This window comes from Primulina huaijiensis, chromosome 6 (genome assembly GCF_012295235.1).
Source record: "Primulina huaijiensis isolate GDHJ02 chromosome 6, ASM1229523v2, whole genome shotgun sequence".
Taxonomy (NCBI): domain Eukaryota; kingdom Viridiplantae; phylum Streptophyta; class Magnoliopsida; order Lamiales; family Gesneriaceae; genus Primulina; species Primulina huaijiensis.
Window position 1 is genome coordinate 16389848 of NC_133311.1, and position 17147 is coordinate 16406994.

At 34.4% G+C, this 17147-nt stretch overlaps 2 protein-coding genes and 2 long non-coding RNA genes across 9 annotated transcripts in view; 1 reads left to right on the forward strand and 3 right to left on the reverse strand.

The window, feature by feature from the left end:
- The window catches only part of LOC140979384 (uncharacterized), a 3123-nt gene extending 2513 nt beyond the window's left edge, over positions 1-610 (reverse strand). For both annotated transcript variants that reach the window (XM_073444753.1, XM_073444752.1), the window contains exon 1: positions 295-610. In XM_073444753.1, coding sequence (XP_073300854.1) covers positions 295-486 — 192 coding nt within the window. In that variant the 5' untranslated portion in view covers positions 487-610. The remainder of the gene's footprint in view (positions 1-294) is intronic.
- Positions 611-5574: 4964 nt separating this feature from the next.
- On the reverse strand, positions 5575-14716 carry LOC140979739 (uncharacterized). 4 transcript variants are annotated; one of them, XM_073445294.1, is made up of 14 exons: positions 14182-14716; positions 12485-13488; positions 12243-12412; positions 11005-11249; positions 10722-10790; positions 10237-10309; positions 9707-9863; positions 9337-9628; positions 9136-9250; positions 8885-9048; positions 8693-8780; positions 8136-8574; positions 7211-7938; positions 5575-6080 (listed from the first exon to the last, which is right to left on the reverse strand). In XM_073445294.1, exons 1-11 carry the CDS (start codon positions 14605-14607, stop codon positions 8754-8756), a joined length of 2742 nt encoding a protein of 913 aa, XP_073301395.1. In that variant the 5' UTR covers positions 14608-14716; the 3' UTR covers positions 5575-6080; positions 7211-7938; positions 8136-8574; positions 8693-8753. The 4 variants fall into 4 exon arrangements, with proteins under 4 accessions (XP_073301395.1, XP_073301393.1, XP_073301394.1 ...); XM_073445292.1 differs by having other exon boundaries at positions 8693-8767; positions 14182-14715; XM_073445293.1 differs by lacking the exons at positions 5575-6080; positions 7211-7938 and having other exon boundaries at positions 8508-8574; positions 8689-8767.
- LOC140979740 (uncharacterized) lies at positions 6078-6868 on the forward strand. The gene is made up of 2 exons (XR_012175800.1): positions 6078-6298; positions 6495-6868. It is a non-coding gene; the product is annotated as an uncharacterized lncRNA (long non-coding RNA).
- A 526-nt stretch (positions 14717-15242) lies between the features above and the next one.
- On the reverse strand, positions 15243-17120 carry LOC140979367 (uncharacterized). Of its 2 annotated transcripts, XR_012175724.1 has the most exons (4): positions 16706-17120; positions 16520-16601; positions 16189-16401; positions 15256-15474 (listed from the first exon to the last, which is right to left on the reverse strand). It is a non-coding gene; the product is annotated as an uncharacterized lncRNA (long non-coding RNA). The 2 variants fall into 2 exon arrangements; XR_012175723.1 differs by having other exon boundaries at positions 15243-16401; positions 16706-17113.
- Between the last annotated feature and the right edge of the window lie 27 nt (positions 17121-17147).

Sequence of the window (17147 nt, forward strand, 5' to 3'; positions counted from 1 at the left end):
ACACACAGAGATAGACGATAGATAAATAATAGAATGATACAAAAATCTAATCATTGTAGAATTTGAGTCCAGCAACAAGCTCAATTCTTCCATGAGATAATGGATCATACGTCCGGTGAAAGAGAATTGAGATAATGGATCATACGTCCGATGAAAGAAGAAAATATAAGCTATAAATGTCTTTTCATTCGCATCAAAAGGGTGTATCAAGAGTATAGGAAGACACTGAAAACTAATGTCATTTTCAAGCATTAGCAACACACTACACAGTCGCAAAACAAACAAATATATTACCCTTAGAAGAGCTCTCTCATGGTAGCGGAGGTTAAGGAATTCAACGACGTCGGAACATGCGACGTTGCCCCGAGCTTGGCGCGGGTTCTTTAACACTGCCAATCTAGAAATCGCCAAATTCAGAGTCCCCTTGAATTTCGAAGTGTTGAAGCCTTTTCTCATTAAAGAATACAGTTTTCTTCTTATGCCCATAAGTAATATCTTTTCTTATTTTCTTTCCAAGTACTTGAGAGTATCTAGCTAGCTGTTGAACAGTAGGGTCTTAGAGTACAAACAAGCGGTTGCCGATTTGCACCTTTTTGCTGGTGACGAAGGGAAGAAGCCGTAAACAAAATTTGGAGATTTTATATAAGAACTGCCAAAGGACGTGTGGGGTGGGGTTATTTAATTACTTATGAACGAATTTATTTATTTATTTATTTTAGAATTGTATCATAGTAGCAAAAAAATACAAAATAATAGAAGAGATCTTTAGATTAAGTCTAAGACATCAAATATAATTTAGAATCAGTTTTCGTGTCAAAAAACTCAGTTTGAGCTTCTTGGCCCCACATGTTATTATCATTTCAGTTTCGTGGTATTTTTTGAGTCCAAATAGATACATATTGCGGAGGCGAAAAATGGTTAATGAATTGAAATATCACATAATAGAATCTAAAATAAGAGGAATAATTTCTATAGGAAAACAAATTCCAATATAAAGTATTTTTCAGTAGATCAATAGGAGGAAAGAATAATATTCAACTTAATCCCTATAGTTTTGGGGTTTTCCCGATTCAGTTAGACAAAAACTTGTGTGAGACGGTCTCACGGGTCGTATTTGTGAGACGGATCTCTTATTTGGGTCATCCATGAAAAAGTATTACTTTTTATGCTAAGAGTATTACTTTTTATTGTAAATATGGGTAGAGTTGACCCGTCTCACATATTAAGATCCGTGAGACGATCTCACGTGAGACTCACTCATTCAGTTACTATTGTTTGTTTTTTGTTTTTTACCAAAATAGTTTCATATTGCCATTTTTTACCCGATTTAGTTTCGGTCGTTTTTATTCTATATTAGTATCTCATTGTTTTAATCACGTTACTTCTGGCATTCACATGTTGCATATGAATTGAAATAAATTGGGAATAAATACCCAATATGTGTCTCACAAATGACCAAAATCGTGATCTACTAGCAAATCAGGGGTAATTCCCGATTTGGTCCTTGATATTTAGACAATTCTCAATTTAGTCTTTTTTTCTTTTGAGTGTCCTAATTTAGTCTCTTTTGTTTAAATTTTTTTTTCCTATTCTATCCTTATTCCTAGTTTACCTTTACTTTCTATTTTTATTTAATTTTCCTTACCTTTTTTTTAGATCTGAGTACGTCACGTTGTTACATCTATTGAGCATGTCCGAAGCCATTAAGCTATGCAAGTTTTCAACCTATATATCATAGAACGTTTTATGACACATCATGCTTCTGTATAATAAATTAAACATTTTACTTCTTTAACCGGAGTTACGTCGGATCGTATCCATACGAGTTTTACAAATTGCTCCTACAGCCTAACCACACACTCAGAACAAATGGTTCCTGGAATAGATTTCTTCAACAACAATTAGCACAATGTAATAATTCCTTAATAAAATATAATCAGGGGTAGTTGGGTTTTTTTTTAAAAAAAAAAAAAATATGCTTTGAAGACCTATTTGGGCAAACCCGAGTGAAATATAGCTTATAAACTCACACTGGTTGGGGCAAAACAAAGATTAACCGGAAATTTTTGGGAGAAACTCGAGCAGTCAAGCTAGCGCATAGGTCCACTACTAGTCAATTTTATTTTATTTTATTTTTATAAAAAAAAATTTATTCCTAATAGTGCATACTTGTATCATTCACAATCTTCAATTTAAATAATGTTTGCAAATATTTAAAAAAATGATTACTGATTTTTTCTTTAAAAAATCTGCAAAATTTGTAAATAAAATTCATAATCATTTTTTAAACATTTTCAAACACTACCTTAAGATCTCATATTTCACACACTTGTATAAATGCTAGTGTGTGTATAATATAGATGATAACCTAAAAGAAAGGAAATTGGGATTCCCACAAAAGTCAGAGAGTTTGTTGAGCTGCTAATATCAATATAAATATTATATAAGAATAAAAATTAGATTTTCAAGTTGCAAGTAATTGTGTAGGAATGTAAGTGATACAAAAGTAGCAAATAACTTGAGATGTTTGCATAAAATTTCTAAAGTCATAAAGAATCTTTAATTGGTGTAAGTAAGGATAAAATTGTTATTTTCTTGATTGAAATTCAGATCACGAATCGATCAAAATACTCACTTCATCTCAATTGTATAGTTCGAGCTTCTTTTTTCGTCCAGTTCAGGTTTTTTTTCGTCCGTCCCAAATATATAATTCACTTTTCACATTCAGTAAACTATTTTATTGATAAACTCTTATTTATCGTGTTTAATTACATTCAATTTGTTTTTCTCAACATCATTGAATAAGGTGTATAATAAAATTTGCATTACACATTGTTTTCCCAATAATATTTTTAGTTTGTGTTAAAAAAAAAAAAACAAAATGGATTAGGTCATTGATACGGATAGAGTATCGGTTACTATATCAGTTATTAATTAGTTTAACTTATTGATCAGTGAACTATTTGTGCGTACATATAAACCCTCGAGATCTTTTATTATATTAATTAATTAAATAATTAATAATAATAATTTTTAAATCATTAAATTCAACATTTCGTCAGAAACGCTCTAAGTTAATTTATCAAAATAAAATGAACATACCCAAAGTTGTGGGTATTCAGCTCCAAATAAATTATTAAAGTTGATAAAGTAAGTAAATGTTTGATCAGTAGTCAAGAATTCGATTCTTCCTATCAATATCTTATCGAACGAATTTGTCAAATAGAACTTTCTCAGTGTATTTTACCTGACTAGTGCGGTTTATAGGCTATTAATCCAGAAAGATATTTAATGTATATCAAAGATTAACAGTCACTTACTTTCACGTCATTAAAAAAATTATGCTTCTAAGTAAAAAAAAAAAAAAACAAACAAACAAAATGAATGGAGTATAACACAAAATTTGTTTAAAATTGATGGATAACAGCAACATTAGCATAAAAACACAAACAAATACAAACGAGAAGTTTCATACTTTTTCTCACGAAAATGTCAAAATTTTTACATCGATAGATTTTGAGGCCAGTTTTTTGAAAACCTACACTGCATTACAGATTTAATAACCTTCATCTATATTTATCAAGTTTTTTTATACTATCTACGGTCCCTCAAAACTAATTTTGAAATGGAGAACAAATTCATAATGGAAAGGCCCTATAATTAGAGTGCGAATGCAACAGAAATCTCCTTCCGTTAGACGCGAAGTTTCCGAGCAATTCCATGCAAAAATTCAAGTTTTACAAACAATCTTAAAATATTTACAACTAGTCCACTCTGAGATGGACAAATTTGAACATCTTCGAGCAGATAAGAAGAAGCATTCTAACAAGAAAGCATAATCAAAGAATTTTATGAAAACATATCTTTTTTGTTTTTTGCGCCTCCATCATTGAATGCGCTAATAAATGTAATAACATACAGCTCGACATATCTTTCAACACTTTTCAAACTACGATATTCATATTAGATTTTAGCCCACATGTTGACTCACTCGGACGTACAGCAGATAGTAACAACAGTCCGACTATCAAAACATTTAAAAACAGATTGAATTTTCAACTTTGATGATTGCGCAAAATTTGGTAACAAAATAAATTTTTTTTTTTACAGAATTAATCACAGTGGTCTTACCATATCTGCTTTATCGCATACTTGAATGAGTTCATTCCCATTAACCGTAGAACTTTGGAAAATTTATGACAACCCCGGCATTTAGGATGAGGTTTATAGCCGGAGTAGTTTGTCGACAAGATTGTTTGAAATTAAAATTATACGAGGACAAGAGAATCGATCATCTCATCGTTTACCATTTCTTATTTATTTTGATCAAGATTTTCAAGGGTTACTGAAAGGACTGTTTCTCAATTTGAGTCACCAGTGAGAAAATTAACTAGACCCTACTCGTTTCACTCCACCCCCAATTTCTTTAGTCCGCCACCAACTACTACTAAACCATCATGCTAATAAGAAAAATTATATATAACATTCATATTAATTGCCATTATTTACTCGAGAGGGTGAATATAAAATAATAGAGAATGTCTGTAGTCATAAAAGGAAAGAAAGTGAGTCAAAATCTCTGATTTCAAATTGCAGTTCCTAACAAAGCCATAGGCGTAGAACCTCGTGAAAGGATTATTCAACTTCAAGAATAGAATAATGGTTTTATCCAACACTGATCGAACACACACACACACAACAAATCTATGGACTTCTCAAAAATTCATGCCAACCTCACAAACAATGAGGTGAAAGCACTCCACAAGGAAGATAATAAACCAGTATATCAGAGCCATCGATGAAAATCTTCCAACCTGCAGAACCCTCGCATTTCCAAAACACTAGCACTCCTCGCGTAATCAACATAGAGGCAGGCAGGTATGCTAAAAGATGTCATGAACCACCAAGAATTGCTCCTACGTGGGAATCGATAAGTAAAACGCTAACAAGGCACTCTCTTGCATGTCACATATACAATCTCTTTTTTGCAAAGGGCCATAACAAGGAAATGTGATTAGTGTAATGTTTTAGCATGCAACTACCACACCAAGAACCCATATCAACCCTTCATTGGTCACGTAGTATGAGCAAATCAAATTCTTCCTTATAAACTTAAAATAAATAATAAACAAACTAGAAGCATTTAATATTTAGTAAAATCCAAGTAAGTAAATTCTGTTATTAGAATTGAAATCGCACGATCACAAAAAATTTTTTTACGATTTTTACGGGCAACAAAAAACTACAGACACGAAAGTAGGACGGACAGACATTAATTAATCAAAGCCAAACAATCGTTGCAACGATAGACGATAAAATTAGGTCAAATTAATGTTATCAAACATCAAAGTACTCGTTATATTTCAACACAAAAAACTGGCTGTGAAAACCGTCTTCATTGATCCTTGTGGCTTAACTTGGCATGAAAATCAATCAAAGCCCGCCCACTAGATTGGTACAGGGACCGATAAACCGGAAAGGTTATTTAGGGAAAAGGTTGTATGACTTTTGGTCTTCCTTTGTTTTAAATGTTTTTACATTATATGCAATTTGTTTTCCTGAATGACAATCAGCTTCTACTCTACAAGTAACAACATGATTTTAAAAATCAATCCTTATTACAGTACATCACACCACCTTTCTAGAAGACCCATCAAAGCACGCAGTTCTTCCCCAAACAGTAGGTAAAACCTGATTGAAGTCAAGATTTCATTCATAACCACATTTGTCCCTTCGGAGTACAAGTCTCGTGAAATGACACACATCTGTTTAACATGACGATAATTCCACATGCCTTTTCTAATAAGCATCATTTACAAGTAACAGCTATTCTCATGAAATGAGACACACCAATATACCTGTGCACGACCAAAATAACCCTGCATCCAGTTCAAGTAACAACAGTTTGCAAACCTAGCAGATTTGTTTTTATATCTGGTCCTGGAAGAAAATAATCTACACTTCGAAAGTTAGAGAGGACAAGCCTTTCCTTCAACCTCCAAAGCACTACATGACAACAAATTCAGTCACCGAAAGCTACAAATATCCACACAACATTACGTGTTTCATCATTTGACTTCCTATGCACATGAAAAATTACATACAAAAACTATTCGATGCATTCGACTTCATTGATTTCAAAATTTGGCGGTGGTGCCACATTAATTTTTGTCTACATCACTAATTGCTTATCTTCAGCAAATGAATACCACAGAAACGATAAGCAAATTCTTACGTGTCTAACATCCAAATGAAAAATATTGATACAAGAGAAGGGAGCAACAAAAATGTATGCGCAGTATTATAAAATAAAAACTACAGATATGAAAGTGGGAATTTTCAAGGGGGAAATCAACATGGCTATAAAATACTAGTAAATCTTTTTTACGTCTTACAAATGATAGCACTTTATTAATAAAATAAGCAAGTTCATTTTTAAAAACTTGCCAATAAGTGTAATGAGGAAAATTGGAATATTTTTTTTATTTATTTAGGAAAATTGGAATTTTGAATTCCACCTGTCACAAGTTTAAATTATATGATGACTTGAAGAACTAAATTGCACTGTTTAGTATGCAACTAGATTAAATCAGGAATGGCGACCTTTATCGCTTTTTCAAATTCAAAAATTTGTTGCTTTGGTATCACTAAATGATGGCCACTCATTTGAGAAGACCCACCCTACAATTGAACCAGTTCTGCAGTTCAGAGAGTAACCTCATTCATTGTATGATGCTCGTAAACAAAGTTTGATTATATATTAAGGTATTATATGGTGTGGTTGATAAGATAATTATAAATTGTTTAACCAACAACCATCGCATACACCAAACACCATATAATAAGTGACTACAAAAATAAACTTCTTTTATCATTCATTAAACATCAATAACATTTAATCATCATATATCACGAATCAAACGGTGTCTACGAGTTCCAATAGTCTATAAACCATGGATAAACCAAAAAGATTAACGTACTGATAAGTGATAAGTGCTTCTGTGGCACGATATACATGGCCAAAAGATAGCAGAAATCACAAAAACTAAGTTCCGACAAATCAAATGGTAGCGACTTTGGATATTACTCAAGGATTTGAAAGACAAACATCAAAAGACTCGCACAAACATGAGCACCTTAGTCTAACCACGTCAATTTATAAGATCATCATTCAACGCAGGACAATATTCAAGATACAGAAGGTACTTACCAGAGTTGTGGACGCACATGTGAGCTCAAATTCTATCAACAAAGAAATGCATGTCACAAACAATTGTTGCAATATCATTTGACAATGAATGCTCGAGAAAATAAAGTCAACAAAGTCACATAGTTTACCCACCAAAGAGTTTCACACTTTGAACCAGCATATGAACACCTCCTAGTCCAGGGCATAGAATCCTCCAGAACAACCAAACCATGGATCAGATGCATAGCAACTCAATAGAAACATACGTACATAAATAGTCATAGTCCTAAAACCCAGCACCAAAAACCATGCATCTACTATCCAAGGAGAAAACAAAGAAGGAAAGAAAAATATAACAAGTCATGTTGAAAGTGTAGCCTATAGTCATTATATAAGAACTAAGGACCAAAAAATGGCCTTCTTTAGATATTCGGGGACACGGTTAAAAGAATTGACAACGAAAAACACCAAGAGAGATTATTCTCGATGATATATCATGTAAGCTAACAACTGTGACTCAAAGAAGAACAAAACTCTGGACCAAACATCCAAATACAGAATACATAAAATCATGACTGATGAATTGAGAAACCAAACGATGGTCAATGAAGCAGCTTCTGGAACCAACTGATGTATTGTAAAAGGTTCCACACACAAACTCCTAATTAACAAACCAAGGTACCTTCTCCAGAGTGTCTTTTTAGCATCTAAAATCACTGAATGGGTTCCTCATAGCACAGGTAGATTTCCTGAATGAAAGATTACATCAGAATCTCTAGGAACCAAAATAATCTACAGCAGGTTACAGACATAAAATAAAAAACGAAAAAAACAGGCTGAGAATAATTAACCAATAGGAAAGTGATATAAGTAAAAATATGATATCATTATAAACTTTCTTAATTGTCCCCAATAATAATTAGTACAAACAGGCTGAGAAAAAAACCTTTGGCGGGTTATCTTACAACAGACACTGTAAATAATCCAACGAAAGAACTCCATGTTAAATGCATTTCCCAAGATCATCTCTAAGAACTTCTACCGTGAGCAGTGAGTCTCCTGAGTTCTTGCTCCCGCAGAGAGAACAAAGACAAATAATGTCCAACCATTAGATAATTGATTTAAGTGAGATCTCATGAAAATGTACAAGTATTGAATGCAACAGCAGTTCCGTAGTCAGAAGCAGCATCAGTGTTTCACTTGCCCGTGATGAAAGGATGGCTCAGGGCTTGAGATACACTCAACCTCTTGTCTGGATCCAACACAAAAATTTTTTCCATGAGGTCTTTAAAATTAGCTAACATTTTTGGATCCTCACCAGGAGATCCCAGAAGTAGCGTGCCAAAATCTTTTGGCTTCACGTTTACTATTAGTCTCCTAATCCCCTACAACAACAGAGTAAAAGCTCAACCAAACCGTAGGAATTCATAGTAATCACCTTGAGACAGGAATTTTAACTTTCTACATCTATCGAAATTAAAGTAATATTAACTTCCTACCTACCTTCTTTGTGACAGGGTCCTCCTCTGTAGCAAGAAAATTTAAATCCTGGTCAAAGTGTTGGTCAGCAAATGCTCCCTGCACAATATAGCTGAAATCATAACCACTAATATCATAGCTGAAAAATAGAAGAGATGCAGACTTAGAAGAAAAAAGTGGTACAACAAGGCCAAATCACCCAAACAGGTTTCTTACCTTTCGAAGCATCCTTTTGGGAAATGAACCTTTCAGTTCCATGTGAAGACGGAGCATGTCATTATTGGTAGGACCAGGAAATAAAACTTTCCCAGTGTAGAGCTCAAACAAACAGCAACCAACTGACCAGATGTCCATGGGGTGATCATAAGGCAGGCCCAAAACTACAGAAAAGGAAAGAGATAAGCTACACTATAACTTTCTGATACTGTACAAAAACAAATTCGAAAGAAAGAAAAAGTAAAACCTACTTATCTCAGGGGAGCGATAAAAACGGCTGACAAGGTATGGGGTGATTTCATTTTTACCAGCAAACATGGCATTTCCAAAGTCACACAGCTTCAATATATTTTTAGCTTCATTCACCTAAGGAAGAAAATGCACAATATTAGGTATGGCAGAGAATGAACTCAGAAATAATTATGAGAACTGAAGAATGACTGGCATCATACCAACATGTTATCTGGCTTGATATCACAATGAAGAACACTGCAGTTTTTCAGATGTTTCAGCGCAATTAATAGTTGCTTGGCATACGTCCTCACAGCAGTAAGCTTCAGACCAATATTACGACCAAATTTCTTAAGAACCTCACGTAAGTTCATATTCAGAGATTCAAAAACTAAACATAGATGATTTCGATACTTGAAGGTGGAAAGAAAGCGAACACAGTGGCGCTTGTTCTCGGGGTCTGCTTTGACCAATTTCTTAAGAATGACCAACTCTTCCATACCTGCCTTATACCTACATGGCAACACCTGGACTTAATCACAGTTAACTATCATTTACTGCATTAAAAGAGATACTTGATATTTTACCCACATTGTTTCATTATTGCGGATGATCTTAATTGCTACTTCTTCAGGGTCACTGGAGTTAGCTTTGAGATCCTTTGCTCGAACAACAGTAGAAAATACTCCTCTCCCATGAGCAGCAATTATTTCATATCGACCATCAAGTATTTCTCCAAATCGGTAGCCTGGATGTTGGGGAAAACGGAGGTGAGTAACATAAAAACACAATTTGAAAATAGGAATAAAATGACAAAAATGTAGACTTTTATCAAACTTAACATTCTCCGTTCTTCAGTTGATTACACACCATTAAGCTATGTTGACAAAAATGTAGACTTTTATCAAACTTAACATTCTCCGTTCTTCAGTTGATGACACACCATTAAGCTATGTTGCAACCTCAAAGAGCTAGAGACACTGTATTGACACCTATGTATATACTACATGCTTTCGAGAAAGAGAAAAGAACAGATGGGCTCTTCAAGTCGAACTTGAGCTATCAATATCTGAAAGGATGCACATAGAAACAGATCATGATATTGATGGCTAGACACATACCGTAGTACCCTTCTGCATCATCCCAATTGTCATGAAGCTCACTTCTTTCAACAGCCACATTGTCTGCTTTTTCCTGATTAAGTGTTTAGTTCACAAACAAAATTTGATTAATAGAATTGTTACTCTCACTTAAAGTCAAGTGCAAACTGGCATGTAGGCAAAAACTTAACTTCTTAACCTTAAGGTGAGCGTAATAACCAGTATGAAAACTTAATTTTTAAAAACAAATCATGAACATGTCCTGCATGTTCTAATGTAGACATAGCTAATGAGAAGGCTGTGTTTTGCCAAAAGAGAAATGAAAAAATGTTGTTAACTCATCCCAGTAGATGTTGAGAAGATGTGAAAGCGGTGGAGAAAAAGAAATCTCAAAGGCAGAGAACTATGATATATAAAGCAACAAAGAACTCCTAGGATGTTGAATCCAGATTGTTCTAACAGGAAATTAAAAGGTCAAAAATAATCGCATCAGATTTAATACCTACCTTTTTCCGAGTAACAGCAGGTGACTCTCCAAATATATCATCACAGAACATATCAGCCGACCTTTCACTCTGCACAGTTTTATAAATAATTTCAATCATCTCCGCAAGCCAAATCAGAACAGAAAGAAGAAGTTAGGAGAAATCTTAAGGTAAATATCAACTTAAAAAGGTACATAAATATGTCATTTATCCAATTATGTCGTACTAAAAAAAGACAATGTACACCATCGCGTGGTGTGAGAATCGAAATGTAGTGCATCAAGGACAATTGAGGTTAGATTACCTTGGGGGAACCATCACCTAGTCCACCAGTTCCAGTTCCAGTTCCAGTTCCAGTTCCAGTTCCAGTTCCAGTTCCAGTTCCAGCCGGCCTCTGAATAGCTAAAAGACCATTTTGCAATGGTGATTTCCCAACTGAAAAGTTTGACTCGGGGACGAAAATTTCTGAGCCTTCCACCTGATTGTCAACACAATCCACTGCAGCTTCTGAAGATACCACTTGTTCAGAAGACCGTCCATCTTGCTTAACTGGCCATGAGGCAAGTATTAGCCAAGAGGGGAAAATCAAAATAAGACATGAAATATTCAGTAGGTGCATTCAGGAGCGAGATTGGGTGATTGTTCCCATTACTTGTTTCTGCTTATTGAATATACGGCTTTTATAAGAAAAAATATACAGGTGTTTGTTTAGAAGTCAATATTTTTATTACCAACAAAAATAAATACTACTTGGAGATACTTTCTAAAATAGTTTATTAAGTAGTACTTTACTTTTTACTTACCTTATTTTAATAACAATAATATCTCAAATAAATTAATAACATGTTTGAGAAAAAAATTTTAATTAATAAATTATATGAACATAGAAAAAATAGTTTGGATAATAAACCTGATAAAATAATATAAAAAAAGAATGGGAAATTACTAGAATAAGGAAAATGAGTGGACTATGGTAAGATTTGAAGAACCAAAGAAATTTTTTATTTTGGAGAATGAATAGAAACAAGCCCATAAATATTTTGCGTGGTACTTCTGTTTTTCCATTTCTACAAACACAGATGCTCCACAAAGGATATGTACCTGCTTATTGTTTCAGGAAAAACAAATAAACACAAGCAAGTTCATGATGCTCCAACAGGACCGATATCAACGAGAAGTTTAAATGATTCATCAAAATTATAAACAACAATAAAAACAAGCTTTATCAGAGTACTCAGAGTACATTTTAACCCATAATATACTAATTCTAATAATTTAAATTAATTGTGTTCAATTCTAAAATGATTACATTAAAATTTTATTTCCCCAAAATATTTCTCCAAAACTTCCAAAACAAGCCAAACAACCTCTATAAGTTTCAACACCATTGTATCAAAGAGTAAGAAATCCCAGAGCACTTTATCACATGAGAACACATCAACACTAAATTTTGTACTACAAAAAAAATGACAGAGATGATTTTGCAGAATTCATACAGGTAAATGAGTAACATAAAAAATGACAATTATTTTGTACTCTAACCTGTTTCTTCTGAATTCAGTTCATTTTTTTGCGAGAATTTATTTTTATGTTTTTCGAGGATAGCTTGCTTGCGCCTCCTACTTTCCTCAATTCTCTCAAGGTCATCTTCTTCTTGTTCAGCAAGTTGCATCACAATCTTATCTTGATAATCCTCCTGTATATCTTCCTCCCTGATACCAACAATAAACAATCAAAGAACAAGAACTCCTCAAATTTTAATTTTTGCTCGAGGATAAACGTACCTCTTAATATTCTCACCGTCCTTCTCCCCTGACTTACTGCCCATGTTCTCCAAATCACTTTCCCTTGATCTCTCTCTGGAATAATCTTCAACATTCCTTCTATGCCTGGATTCATTGTCCCTATTTCTGAAACTAACCTCATCATCATGCATCTGATGCCTTCTGAATCTATCACTCCCGTTATCCCTATCAAAATCTCTGCTTCTAGGCCTGTCACCATCTCTATCTGTTGTTCTACCTCGAGCAATATCCTTGTTCCTCCCATCCCCCTTTCCCTCCCTGTTCCTGCCCCTCTCCCTCTCCCTCTCCTTGTCCATCCTAACTCTATCGCGATTTCTGGCCCTTTCCTTTTCTCTCTCCTTCTCTTGTTCGTTCTCTCGGGTTCTATCCCAATCCTTAACCGAGTCCCTCTCCCTACTTCCCTTCCTGTGTTTGTCATGCTCATCTCTCTCATAATACCTCTCTGTTCCTTCCGAATATCTGCTAGAATGGTGTTTAATATCTTTTGACCTCATCCCATCCCTGCTACTATCACTATTGTTTCTGTCAGGGGCAATCACCCTTTCATCGCCAGGATTACTCCTGCGATTTACCTCTACAAGATAAGAGTCTTCCATAATTAAAGGCTCACGCAAAATACTTCGGGACCGAGACCTTTCCCCAGTACTTACAGGCGACTTCGACAAGCTTCTAGAAGAACTCCCATTCAGATACTCTTCATGAGAGTGAAAGGACGAAACAACTCTTTGCCTTTTCTCAGATGACGAACTTTTCCACTGATCATTTGGATAAACCATATAATCCAATTTTCTAGTCCTCTTAAAATCCACACTAAAAACCATATGCACATCTTCGTGAATTTTGTGTGAATGATGCCTGTTTGCTCGATCATCCAAACTAGATGCTCTGTCCTTATCCAGATCACCATTCACTTTGATATCCTCGCCATCATTATCTTTCCTTGAATTTTTTTCTGCACTTTTCGCATTGTCTTCGCTAACTTCCTGAAAGTAGAATTATAAAACACCATCAAAATCATAACGGCATCCATCAATGTATGCAGAAACTTGTAATCAAGGGACAAAGTCCAACAAATCAACTGAAACCCACCATCTGTTCCCTCTATCAGAACCTTGAAATATTTGTGGCAACTTTTCTTGCAGCAGAAAAAAAGTGTGTCAAGTTACCTACTGATAATGCAACTAAAACATTTGCAAGAAGGCTCATCATTCACTTGTAGTTCAAGATGCCACCAAAAAATCAAGGCAGTGATCACTCAGAGCAACTTAAAAGACTAAGAGGTAAGTAGTCCAATTTCAGAATTTTTTTGAAAAAGTTCCAAAATAATTTTTTTATCTGATAAACGGTACATAAAATCTCACTTGACCTAAGAATAATAAAAAGTTACAGATTTTTTTTTGGGAAAGTGGCTATCACAAACAACAAAATGATTCAGCTAAGACCTCTAAGAAATTAAGTTTTCACATTCCATGTATTTAATTAGATTAACTTGTTGTGCAACAGTTCATTCACAAGGAAGCTGCAATAGCAATATGCGTAGACATTTGAAGAGTATAACCTTTATGCATGGTTTTAAGACATTTCATTGAAGAGAATAAAAAATCCAAAATCCCGTAATTCATGAAAGAATTTTTAAGAAATGGTTATTGTTATAAAAGGGAAGAATTAAAACACACCAGGTAAGAATCATTGTCATGAAGATTTTTTATTTCTCCCGACTCCAAGTCGGAATCCAAATTCTTCTTCGACTTCTCAAACTCACCATCGACATAACAACCTAAGTCATCATCCTCAACAATCTCCCCTTCCTCCATTTCGTAATCTACCCCAGTAAATTGAAATCCGTTCGATACAACGACATCACCGACCGCAGCGCTCTCATCCTCACTATTTCCCAGTTTCCCATCTTCGACCTCATTATTTTCAATTCTTCCTACTTCCAGTTCATCACTCGGAACTTCCTCCTTGTCTTTCTTGCACCTGTGGCGGTGGTGGCGATGGCGATGATCGCGGTGCTTGCGGCGCTTTGAGTGCTCGTCGGTATTGTCGAGGGAGGAAGACAGGTCGTGCATGCGGCGTGTGGGTTCGGAATCGGTAGCCATTTGGTACAAATTACAGCAAATATAGTTGATATCGATTTAAGGTAAAGTTAGGGTTTCCACAAAGTCGATTTGGTATTTCCAGGCACTTGCAACCAGGTACGTCATTTTGATACGATGAAATCATTTATTGATCCCTCAAGTTTTAGATTATTCGATTAAGCCCCTTTCGTTTGACATATATCAGAAGACTCCCTCATGAAAAGTGCTACTTAGCAGTTGTCTTGACACCCTGTTTTATTTTTATTTTATGATATAATTAGTTTTTCATTACTCAATTATATGTATTTAACTTAAAACAAGACCTAATTTCATTAGTTTTACAAATAATATCGATACAAATTTGAAACAATTTGTACCCAATTTTCAAAATGATAATAATAAATTAATGAAACATTGATTATAATTTATTTCAAATATATTGTGATTAATATAACTACAATATAAATAGAGTGGGTCTCATGTGATGGGTCAACCCTACACATATTCACAATGAAAAATAATACTCTTAGCATAAAAAATAATACTTTTTCATGGATGACCCAAATAAGAGATTCGTCTCACAAATACGACCTGTGAGACCGTCTCACACACGTTTTTATTAAGTAGTGAAAAATCCTCGGCTATTGGCAAGTGTATCACATTTGAACCACTTATTATTATTATTGGATTATTATATTAATCAACCATTTTAAAATTTCATACAAGTAAATAAAATCTACGGGTTAGTACACATTTTATTGTTCGTCATTTTACTCGAAATCGTTCATTTCTTTTCAGACTGCGAAATTACACATTACATCCCGTCATCTTCCTGTTAAAGATTCGGCTCATATCCTCTGAAATCGTCTGATACACGATATGTTTCCCCTGTTTTTCCCAAATTGAAGAACAGTAAGTTAAACGACACCAAATCGAAGCACGAAGATTTCGGAATAAGGTCGTTGGTAAGTCAATTGCTTTCGTCTCAATTTTCTTCGTTTTTCAGCTTTTATTCGTGATTTTCGGTCATTTTCGTTTAATCTTGATCGTGAGGTTGAAAGAACAATCAAACTACAATAAAAAATGCAGACAATGTGAAGCTGAAATCGAAGGCTATAACCTACCTTTAACTATTCCAGATACCATTTGAGCTATTTCGTCATCAACCCGTAACAATTTCTACAATTATTATTTATTTTTTAATGATTTATTTTGTGTTGTAACTATTAGTTTATCCTTATTTGCAAATTCTTTTTCCATTGTATAGTGATCGAATTTCTGCGATGGTAATTTCTTTTTTTAATGATCGAATTTATGTGAATAGTTTTCTATGTTGTTTCAAACTATATTCTAATGAAAAGTAAATCATATGTTGTTTCTGTTGGGAGAAATAAGAAGAAGATAGTGTATCAGATGATCTAAGAGGAATCTCAGTTCATTTTTAACATGGAGATGATGGGTTAAATAAACACAAGGGATTAATTTGACGGCCCGGAAATAAGAGGGACGATTTCGAGAAAAACAACAAACAAGAAGAGCCAAAACGAATATTAACCCAAAATAATTTGTTGAAATGTGCTCCGAACTGGACGAGTCAATTACCTGAGCATCTGAATAAGGCATACACGGATCATCTCGGATAGGGTCATTCCTGGCCTTTCATTTATTGTATTAACTAGCTAGTACACGAATAACGAAACAGCCGCGTCCATGAACTTTGTTGGGCTGATTTAGCTATATGTTTAGCAGTAGTTGAGTAAGTACAAACCAGTGTCACCTTCTTCTCCAACACATTAATAACCACAGATTGAATATCTGCTGAAAATGAGAAAATTAAATTAGAATATTACATGCATTTGATTGATACGAAAGAATTGATCTTTATATATTCAATTTGGACTATCGATGTACATGTTAAAAAAGTAATGCTTGCCATTCATTTTGGACATGATTTTAGCCACCTTCTGTTGGCACCTTTCGCACTGGAAATCAACTAAGAACACCACTTCTTGAACCTACTTTGAAGCCATAATCAATAATATTTTGATGTATTTAATCAAGAGGGAAACATATTTTTTATATTCAAGAACGAAAATGAAGAGAAAGAGAAAGAACTCACTTGAGGTATGGCTAATGATTCAATAGCTGCAAGGCTAGTAGCGTTAGTTTGTGGGGAAGGCGCACCGTCTAACACAGCGGTGTTAACCAGTTCATTCTTCCGCCATCCAAACATTGTCAAACTTCAGCATAAATATCACAAAACTATAACGTTTAAAACAAAAGGCTCATATTCATCTTGTGATGCTCGAATATCCAAGACTTTTGGCAGTTCAGTATGAAAAGGATTTGACACACAATCCGCCCACCAAAATGATAAAAGGGACTATATATACATATATATATATATATATGTAACTTTATTTTATGTTCCACCTTTGTAGTATAGAGAGATGGGCAGTAGAAAACCACTCACCGGGGTTGGTATGTTGGAGAAAATGGAGATTTAGGAAGAGCAAAAGTTGTAAATGAATTGGAAACTTCGAAGTTGACAAAGATGGGTT

Bases quoted from the DNA above. Each gene is read 5' to 3' on its own strand.
- LOC140979739 (XM_073445292.1), bottom strand. From the start codon at position 14,607: ATGGCTACCGATTCCGAACCCACACGCCGCATGCACGACCTGTCTTCC. The intron at 13,489-14,181 runs GTGTGTTTTAAT...TTCTACTTTCAG, and splicing joins ATGACAATGATTCTTACCTG to GAAGTTAGCGAAGACAATGC. The intron at 9,049-9,135 runs GTAGGTTTTACT...CCTTTTCTGTAG, and splicing joins TTATCGCTCCCCTGAGATAA to TTTTGGGCCTGCCTTATGAT.